Genomic DNA, 10762 nt, shown 5'->3' on the forward strand with positions numbered 1-10762 from the left:
ATTGTATTGTTTATACTTGTAAAATTATGTTATATATAATTACAAGTTATAAGCGGTGTATAATGGATTGCTTTGATTATTTTTTTGTGAGGATCAAGCGCGCGCGCGCGCGCACGAAGACACCCCCCCCCCCCCCCCCCCCATATATATCATTTATTTACAGTTTTCTTTTACTTTTTTATGTAATTTTACCTATTTAAAAATATTTATTGTAATTATATTATTTTAAAAAATACTAAAAATTAAATACCCATGGGGCTTATGCCCCGTGCCTCGAGGCTTACGCCTCGTCGAGGCGTATGTAAAACGCCCCGCCTTACGCCCCCGCCTTTTAAAACACTGTCACCAACTAGTTATCAAAACACACCTCGACTAGTATTTAATGGTTTGTGGCGTACTCACTTTTTTTGTTTAAAAATTGTGTCAAATGGCACTCCGCACGGATAATTGAAGGAATTAATTAGAAAATTACAAAAAAAAAAAATGGTCAAAAACAAACATGAAGTATCATTTTTTTTACGTGTTTCTTACCTGAACTATCAGGTGTTCAGGTAAGAAACTCTTTAAGGACCAATAATTAAATCTCGTCGCTATAGACCAATAGCGGTGGAGCCTATAGTGATGGGTGGTGACCAGATTTTTCTTGCGGTGATTAATACAATACTAAGGGATGCGCATGGTGGGATGTATGGGATCCCTCCAGGACCGCCGTCCACTTTAATCAGGGGTTTCGAGTTTGAGTATCCCGAATGAAGAAATTCTTAATAGGAAATGTTTTCCCCTTTAATAGGCACCATGTTACACACATTCAAATTAATTAGTCGCACTTATGAATTTCGGAAATCGAATGATTAAACAAAAAATAAGAGAACATTTCTACAGTACATTGAATTTTAAGTTACGATCAAAACAAAGTATGTATTTAAAGTAATCCAATATAATACAACGAAAACGTACGCAATTCTTCCTTTTTTGGGTTAAAAAAGACAAACAATTCAAACAGAGCGTTGGTGAAACCAAGACCATTACAAATTAAAGTAACCGTAAGATTATGCATTTTTATAAATTCACATGTGCATAATGCATTTCCCTGCTGAGACTTCTTGTTCAAGCTAAGGATAAATTTCAATGAGAGACCTTAAACCCAAAGCGGAAATTATTTTGTATTCAGTAAAACCAGCTTCAGTGAAGAGCTTCTCCCACTCCTTTTTAGTTCTCTCTTTGGCAGCAAAAAGAACCATCATCAGCATATTCATATTATGTTGTGCTCGAACAATCTGATCATTGTTCTGCTTCGAATCGTCCTCCATCACTGTATCTATGATTATCACTTTCCCTCCTTTCTCCCTACTTGGAATTGACTCTTTGCATTTCTTTAGTATCTTCACACAATCTTCGTCCCTCCAATCGTGCAGAATGCACTGTTCAACCATGAGGAATTAACTCGGATTAGCTAATAAGTTTTAGGTGCTGAAAATCATTTTTACGTGTTTAACCTGACTTAAATATAAATAGCTACGTGTTTGAGTAGAAGACTGAAACTGATAAAACAATCGACGTGTTTGGTAACAATGTTGATAAGCTAGTTTGTTAGAATGATTAAAATAACCTTAATTTTTCCACAAAAAAATACAAATCCAGAAGTATATTTTTAAAGAAAATGAGAGATGATGACTATAGAATGAATATGAAGTTAGGGGTTTTATTTTGGGAAAGATATTTTGAGAACTAAAATAAATATTAAGGATAAATTAATAAAAGTCTTGGTCAAACAAAAAGTGATTGTAAATTGAGAAACCATAAGTTATGGGTGATCAACTTATGATTTTTGATTGACTTTAGCTTATAAGTACTTTGAGCGTCTACGAAACACATAAATAAGACAAAAAAATACTTATAGGCCATTTTAACCAACTTATAAGCTTAGTCGAACACCCTCTGAGTATAACGATGGATACAGAAGAAAGAGAGACAAAATGTTAGAAAGGAAAAGTACTATAGCTAGATTTAATTAATAATTGGAAATTGTGGAAGTACGTTGTTTTCATGGTCAAAATCTTGTGAATGAATGCTGCATTGTAATATGTTATTAATAAAAGTTGTAAATAATGGTAAGGAAACTTCGAGCAACGATAGTTTAATTAAATTATAGGAACGCCAAATGTTTTTGGTAGCTAAATTGTACCTTGAGTAAGATGGCATTAGCATGGGGAATCTCATCGAACATATCTCCTCCAACAAATTCCAAATTCCCACTTCCTTTGCAGTCTCCTATAACATGAGGGAGATCAAGTACAGTGCACTCTATTTTAGGAAAAGCTTTGGCTATAGCAATTGACATAGTACCAGTGCCACCACCTACGTCCACCAGCGACGTTAACCCCTCAAACACATAATTACACTCCGCAATGATCACATTGGTATTCAACCTCGAGTCACTAGCCAATGCATCGTTGAAAATATCACCTAGTACTCTGGGTTCTTCTTCCATAACATAATCCCAGAAAGATTTTCCATGAGCAGTATGAAAAGCAGTGGCAGAATCATTTTGGAACCAAGCACTTAACTCGAACCAAGCTTTTGAAAAGGCTGGATCATGGTTGAGTAGCAAGAGCGACCGAACATTGAAGGGCTCACTTTTCGCAAGAAGGCGACTAGCTGGGGTAAGAAAAAAGTGATCTTCATGTTGATTTAGGAAATCAATATGCACTAAAAAGCGCATTAAAATTGGCAAGAAGGAAACCTTTGAAGAATTGACGATAGAAAGTTCAGCAGAGAGATTGGAAAGACACATGGGCTTACCATGCTTGTAGAGGACATCAGGGATGTCTAGTTGAAGTGCACATCTTACTGCTGAAGAACTTATGAAGTTGAAAATATAGTTCCAAATTTGAGCTTGAGCATGAAGAAGCTCTGTGGAAGTACTCTTACTTGTTGACATTTCTAAGGAACTTAATTTGCTTAGAGTTGTCATCTAGAGCCAACAAGGGGATGTATATTTATAGAAACTATAATGAGAACATAGTTGTCACCCATGCCTCTTCTTTCTTATTTTTAATCTTTTTGAATTCACATTATATATCGAGAATAAAGAATTTTATAGTTTTTGAACTTCTTGCCCTTCATTAAAAGGGTAAAAAGACTCTATAATAGACAAAATAGAGCAAATTAATCTTTTTGAATTCACATTATACATCGAATAGAGCAAATTATTAAACATTTTGCCCTTCATTAAAAGACTCTAAAATAAACAAAATAGTCATGTATTTTTTTCCTCAAATTTACTATATAATAATTGTTTTCTTATTTGAACAAATAGCTAAATTCAATAATAAATGCAATAAGTACATGTTTGACTGCCCCGTAGGAGTTAGTAAGAAAATAAAACACGGCATACCTAATTTGGTTGTTAAAACAATAACATTACCATAAATAATTTGATTCCTTCTTGGCAATGAATAGCAATCTTGTCATATTCGGCATACCTAATTTGGTTGATAAAACAATAACATTACCATAAATAATTTGATTCCTTCTTGGCAATGAATAGCAATCTTGTAAAAAGTTGTGCCTCTGGGATTCAATTGTAAGCTAAATGCTCTCCTCTAAAAACTAACTGTTGTAATTCGTTAGGGAACCTTCTTCCACGCGCCGGTTCAATGGACCCGCCGGACGACGCCATTCCGACGTGTCTGGAAGGGCAAAAGCCTCCTTTAACATCTACAAGCATCCCCACAGAGTCAATTGAAGGAAAAGTCTCCTATGCTACTAGTATTCAACATTGCTCAAACACTATTCCGACGCCATTCCGACGTGTCTGGAAGGGCAAAAGCCTCCTTTAACATCTACAAGCATCCCCACAGAGTCAATTGAAGGAAAAGTCTCCTATGCTACTAGTATTCAACATTGCTCAAACACTATTCCTCCTCTTATGGGACAGCAAAAAGAACCGACTAAGGCTATTCAATCTTCTCATAATGGTGCTCCGGCGGTGCTATTCCAAGCTACTGACTACTATGGCGTCATGGCCATGGACTGCAAATTCACAATTGTTGGTAGGTTTCTCGAACCTAGACCGCAAATAGATCTATTACATTCTAAATTCAAGGAACTAATTACGGTTAAAGGGTTGGTTACAATTGGAGTTTATGACAACTTTAACGTTTTCTTAGACTTTAAAAATGAGGCCGACTTTAACATAGTCTAGTATAGAAGGGTTATTGAAATTGATGGAAAACAAATGTGGCTTCAAAAATGGTCTCCCGACTTCAAACCAGAGGAAGATATCCCCACTCCTCCTGTCTGGGTTTTACTTCGTAAGATTCCTTACCATATGCACAATTGGCATTACATAAAACAAATTATTTAATCAGTTGGTACTCCACTTGAGTTGGACTTAGCCACTAGGGGTAGAACTAGACCAAGCATGGCCAAGGTGAGGGTAGAGATTGATCTGCTTAAACCCCAGCCAGATTCCGTATATATTGGCCTCATTCATGAGAATTCCCCTCAAACTGGTTTTATGCAAAAGTTAGAATATGAAGGGATACCCAAATACTGCAAACATTGTAGAAAACTTGGTCGCAAAATTGTGGAATGTAGATCATTGGAACGAAAGAAAGTTGTTGAGGAAGAAACTAAGAAAAGTAAAGATATTGAGATAACAGAAGTAGCTACAAGAATGATGTTGAATCCAAAGAGCCAGATCAAACTAAGGATACACAAAATACTAAGGATAACGGTGTTACTATGGGGGAGAGGTTTGACAGGAAAAATTCCAAGAAGAAGAAGAAAAAGCTCCCCTAATAAAAATCTTTAGTTGCTTTTAAACCTCTTTTCAATCAGTTAAAGAGTACAAAGCTTCAGAAAAACAAGAATATGATGAAGTCTATTGATAAGCCTCTTGATAAAGGAAAAGAGCATGGTTAGGACAATGGAGATGAAACTAGCAAGTTAAAGAGAAGGACAGTAAAAACCCCTCTCAAGTTGTAGATAAAGGGCAGCATAAATCCCAACATGACTTTCAGTAAGAAGAAGAAAATAATAGCATCCCAAAAGGAGAGGACAACTCTCTTACTTGGGAGGAAGTATAAGAGTCCAGCTACATACACATCAACCAGCATGAGCACAACACTTCTTACAGAGTTGTTACATCTGAAAATCCTAAAGATAAGCAGACAGGAATATGTGAAAGTTTACCACCTGAAAATAGTGATTGTCCTACTATTAATGTAGTGGTGGATCTGAATGCTAGAAAGTCTCAAAATAAAGCTCTTAAGAAGAAGAATAAGAGTCAACAGGAGCAAGAGTTACTTCTCCTAGGAGTATAGAAGTGCAGCAACAAAAGGAAAAGCAGAACACCAACCAGTCTTAGCAAATTCTTCAAAATCAGAACCCAACTCCAGATACCAAGGGGTTCAAACCAAAGGAAAAGAAGAAAAACAAGGGCAAAAGAGCATAAGAACAAATTATAGAGATATCTTCTCCTGATTGAAAGGTTGTCACATCTTGGTCACCTATCCAACATCAAAAGAATCCCACTGATGACAAAGATGATGATATAGGTTTTACCATTGTAAAGAAAGGAAAAAACACAAACAAGAAGGCTGAAAAAAAACAAATCTGAACATACTAATCCTTCCAATGCTGGAAGGAAAACAAAAAATCTTTAGCTTGTTCTTATGGTTAGGGCCATTTTTCGGAACATCAGGGGTGTCAAATCTAAAAAGGCCATTCACAGGCTTAAGAAACTCATTCACATATGCAAAATTGATATTGTTGCAGTCCTGGAACCTTTTGTTAGCATTAACAAAATTTATGCTTACATGAAGTACCTTGGATTTCAATACAGCATCAACAACTCCAATTTCAAGATTTGGTTGTTCTGGAATGGCAACTACCAAATCGCCATCACTGCCAACACTGATCAACAAATTATTATTAAAATGCTTCATGGTGCTATTGGGAAGCTGCAATGACCCGCTAGGTCGTTATGGGGATGACTTAGTAAACTAGACCTCCGTTGGGATTTCCGAGGCCGCAGGTGAGTTTATAGAATATTTATATGTATATGTGTATGTTTGGTTTGCGTCTGTAGGGCCTCAGATTGGTGTTAGGATTGTTGGGTGAGAAATTGGTAGGAAACCCCGAGCTCTTCAAAATGGACCGCTGCAGCGATTGTAGGACCGTTGTAGCGGGTCCGTCGTAGCGGGTAGAGGATTGCTGCCACGGGGCGGGGGGAATTAATGAGGTCCGCCATAACGGGATATTCCCCGCTATAGCGGGATCGTCGCAGTAAGAAGTCGACCACTGCAATGATCGATGGGAGGCAGAATCAACATTTTATATTCTTATTTCCGAACCCATTCCCCACATAACTCCAAAATAGTTCCCAAGAACTCTTGCGGCGAAATTTTAAGGCTAGGGATAAAATACTCTTGAAAGGTAAGTCTCAACCCTTTACTTTGTTCGTTCCATCATCTTACTAAGTTCCATGATTAGTTTAAGGTTTGCTAATGGTGAATGAAAGGACTAAAGCCCTAGAACTTAAGAAACCCTTACATGGAGAATGGGTTGGTGATTTTATTGTTGTTTATTCATCTAAGGGTATAGATTATCATTTGCTAGGGTGGGAATTCAAGTTCTAATAGATGAGAACGATGTATTGAGACTTAGAGTTTCATAAAGATGGTAACTTTAGCACAAAAAATGCTTGTAAAATGGTTGAATTGATTAGAAAACCCATGAATGAGAATAGTATGATGGTTGGGGTTGATTTTATGATGAATTCACGCTTAGTGATAGTTCACTCCTTTGAAAAGGGTAGAAGTAGTTGGGTTCTCTTTCCCAATTATTGTTTGTTTGAGTAGATGATCCATTACTCACTTAGCGTTATGATTGCTAGACTTTGAACGTTCTGAAGCTTTACGAAAGGGGAAAGCTATTGCAGAGTGATTGCATTGTTCCAGTTCGGCTTTGAGGTAGATTACAATCTACTTGAGTTAGACTTTGATTAGTTGATTGTATGTGTTATGAAATTGATAGGAGAAGCATGATTAGGGCTTCAGACATAAAATATGGTTGGAAATTCCTAAGTTTGACATTGATTGATTTATTATGTGATGAATTGTTATGATATGATAAAGAAGAAGTTAATGAATACTCTTCTCGTTGACTTGGAGTAATCCTTTATGCATGCTATTGATGAATTAATTTTGAGTCTTGATATGACTTGTAACATGGTGACTTATGTTCCTTGATAATGATTTATTAACTGTTCACATTCCCGATTGATTGTGGGAACAAAAATACATTGAGATGAGAAAGAAACAGATAAATATGAAAAGGAACATAATCTTAATCGGCCTATGATAGGCCGATTAAGATTAGTATCATGGCTCTTTGGGAAAACAATACCATTTAGCATGTGTTTACGGATATATGACAGAGTTGAGATAATTCGTGAGTTACGGTTGTTGGTGATGACATGGGTTGAGTTACTTTTATTGATTGTTGTTTGTGTGGGCTTATCTTATTTCAGTGATTCTTGTTGATAATTGTTGTGCCTATCTGTCTATTCTATTGATTTTATAATTTTGTGCATGATACTAATCTTAATCGGCCTATGATATCTACCGGTACATAGTATTTGTACTGATACTACCTTGTTGCATTCTTTTGAGTGCAGATTGTGATCCAGCGACATCTAACAGACCTCATATTTAGCGTGAGGCCAGTTTATGACAGATTTGAGGGTGACCCCTTATCCATGCCAAGCCGCCTGAAGATCTTCCCTTATTGATGACTATTTCTATTCCGGACATTATTATGTTATTTCAGACAATTGTTATTTCCTTAGACAGTTTATGTTTTAGAGTCCTTGTACGATGACTTTTAGATTTTGGGGTTGTAATAGTTAGACTTCCGCATTCGTTATTTATTTATGGCATGACTAGACATTTTGGGTGATTATTACTTTTGTTATATTCTTGACTTGTGTAAAAGTGATTAATTAATTGGTAATCGGTTTCATAGTTGGTTAAGGGGATGGTTCACCTACTAGGAGATTATATGGGTGCCACTCGTGGCTACTGGAATCGTGACAAAGTTGGTATCAGAGCCCTAAGTTCGCCGATCTCGTTATACAAGGACGTGTCTAGTATAGTCTTGCGGATCCGAACGGAGACGTTTGTATTTATCTTCGAGAGGCTATGAGACACTAAGAAAATTCAAATTCTTTCGTTCGTGCCACTTGATTCCAATTGATATCTGGATGATTCAAATTGGTATTTGACTTTTCTTTCTATTCTCTCACAGATGTGAGGACTCATGCAGCAGCAGTAGCAGCAACAGCTAATGAGGTACCCGTGCCAGTCGCTGGGGCTACAGCTCGCGGTGGAGGTGATGTGCCATGGATTTGTGGCAAATTCGACGCCTTTTTACTATGAATTTTGGTTTTTTTCAAGTAAGTCTGGTTCTCGTTAATATTTTTTGTTGTGTTTTAGGAAAACAATGACCCAAAAGCAAAAAGCAAAAAGCAAAGAACAAAAGAAAATTGGCCAGAAATGAAGAATCGATGTTCCGTCGATCAGCCAACGAACTGTCCTTTGAAGCGTCAATAAGCTCGATTTTCCAGTGATGACAAAGTTGAAGACGACAAAGGACGGAGGCATCGACGAAGCGTCGAACTGATCGACGCTTCGTCGTTTGTGTCGTCAAGCAAGATCTCTCAACAAGAGGAGAGAAAGACGGAATACTCGACGGAGCGTCGAACTGGTCGACGGCACCGTCGAATGGAACACATTGCTGAAGGTACAAAGGACGGAGAAATCGACGGATCATCGAACGATCGACGGTCCGTCGATCTTGCTATCGGGGGCAATTTTGTCAGTTTCTGTTGTGCGTTTTTGGAGCCTATTTAAAGAACATTTTAGGTTTTTTTTTTTGCAGCCAGATTTTATTGTAACCACGTGAACAAAGTTCCATTGGTGGGTGAGCATTGGATACTCCCCTTTTGGAGCTTAGTGAAGACAACAAGATTCCATTATCCATCATCTTTATTACACTTTGTAAGCTTTATGTCTCATTTATTGCTTACTACTTTTGAGACCATAATGTGTGAGTAGTTTCTTTAATCAAAGTTGTGGACCCAAAATGATGGGTGCTATGTAATGGGTGTCTAACATTGCATATATATATAATGGGTTGTGATGCGATTTATTATTTCTTGTATTCATTGTTCATTAGTGGTTGCAAACACTTGGTCATGCACAAACTCTAGTTTATTTGGAAAGATGAACTGGGGTGTGATCTGAAATAATATAACAAGGACTCGGGGCGCTAACCCTCGTTTAATGTACTCGCTTAGGGATAAGATGATTTCTACTTGACATATTTAATCAACCTTATTTATAACTTTTCTGCATTTGGGAAAATCATGAAAAGAAATACTTTCTAACTATTGAAAAAATTAGAAAGTGTATTAGAGATTAAGTGCATACATAACCTCGACCCATTAGAAATATATCATATTGACACCCATAGCATAACATCTAATCATCGCGGGGACACAACTTTGGTTCTCCAAATCCAAACAAATTCCAAACATTTCAAAATAGCAAATACAAACCAAATCTCTTTTCAAAATATTCGGAATAGGATTAAAGCCTTTAAAGACTAGTATCGCATACAATTAGTACCCTTTTCTCTCCATATTCCCTGTGGGATTCGACCACAACCTTGTTTGGGTTACTATATTTGACAACGTCTGCTTTACGCCATTAATAGGTGTAATTTGAGCGTATCAAATTTTGGCGCCGTTGCCGGGGAATACGGTTTAGAAATTACTGATTGTTGTGTACTCTTCTTTAAAACTTTTTCTATTCCATCACACCTTGTTTGCTGTTGTGGTGAACCAGGTGAACATGGCAGGAAGACAGAATCGGAATCAAGGAAACCAAGGTGGACTCCAAGTGAACCCACCTGCATCAGAAGAGGATGAGGATGAGAATATATTTGCGGAATTCATCAATGAAGCTGATTATGCTTCTGCTGTGGTTCCTCGTAGAACTGGAAATGCTACTTTCAAAATTGATAGTTCTATCTATCAGCTGCTGAAACTTGAAGGTTATTTCCGAAATTCTTCGGAGGATTGTCCACTCCGACATTTGAAGAACTTCCTGCATGTGTGTGCTCAACAATCCCAAGGTGTTGTTTCTGCTGATGCACTTTGGTTACGGGTCTTTAAATATTCCTTGGCTGGCCAAGCAAGGGAATGGTATGAAAAGCTCCCCAACAATTCTATTCATACCTGGAGCGAGTTAGCCAATACATTTTTGAAGAAGTGGTTCCCACCAAGCAAAAAGGCTGAGCTTCGGGATAAGATCTTTGAGTTCAAACAACTTCCGGGGGAACAATTATATTTAGCATGGGAGCGTTTCAAGTACTATCTAGCTCAATCTCCAACTCATGGGTTTCCGGATGCTATTCTCACCGAGAAGTTCTATAAGGGATTAGATACAATGAATCAAATTGCTGTCAACACTGCAGCTGGGGGATGCTTCATGGACAAATCATTTGTCAACATCACCAGGTTGCTCGATAAGCTCACCACCCACAATCAAGCTTGGCACTCAAGTGATAGTGAAATCCTGTCATGTGGTTGTCCTTCTGCTGTTGCAGTGGCCAAAGAAAATCATGAGCGAGATCATGCTTTTGCTCAATTGCAAACCACCGTGGATTTGTTGTCAAAGAGGCTTACGGA

General features: G+C 37.5%; 1 protein-coding gene and 1 non-coding gene across 2 annotated transcripts; both read right to left on the bottom strand.

The window, feature by feature from the left end:
- Nucleotides 1–910: 910 nt before the first annotated feature.
- LOC132599819 (myricetin 7/4'-O-methyltransferase 2-like) lies at nucleotides 911–2977 on the bottom strand. The gene is made up of 2 exons (XM_060313014.1): nucleotides 2186–2977; nucleotides 911–1421 (listed from the first exon to the last, which is right to left on the bottom strand). The coding sequence occupies exons 1-2, from the start codon at nucleotides 2972–2974 to the stop codon at nucleotides 1113–1115; spliced, it is 1098 nt and encodes a 365-aa protein (XP_060168997.1). The 5' UTR covers nucleotides 2975–2977; the 3' UTR covers nucleotides 911–1112.
- A 7391-nt stretch (nucleotides 2978–10368) lies between these two features.
- On the bottom strand, nucleotides 10369–10474 carry LOC132600963 (small nucleolar RNA R71). The gene has a single exon (XR_009567417.1). It is a non-coding gene; the product is annotated as a small nucleolar RNA R71 (small nucleolar RNA).
- Between the last annotated feature and the right edge of the window lie 288 nt (nucleotides 10475–10762).

Source organism: Lycium barbarum, chromosome 6, assembly GCF_019175385.1.
Source record: "Lycium barbarum isolate Lr01 chromosome 6, ASM1917538v2, whole genome shotgun sequence".
NCBI classification, from domain to species: domain Eukaryota; kingdom Viridiplantae; phylum Streptophyta; class Magnoliopsida; order Solanales; family Solanaceae; genus Lycium; species Lycium barbarum.

What these genes read in the sequence shown, in the direction of transcription:
- LOC132599819 (XM_060313014.1), bottom strand. Translation starts at nt 2,974, where the DNA reads ATGACAACTCTAAGCAAATTAAGTTCCTTAGAAATGTCAACAAGTAAG. An exon ending in CTAATGCCATCTTACTCAAG is followed by an intron (nt 1,422 to 2,185) that starts GTACAATTTAGC and finishes ATGGTTGAACAG; the next exon opens with TGCATTCTGCACGATTGGAG.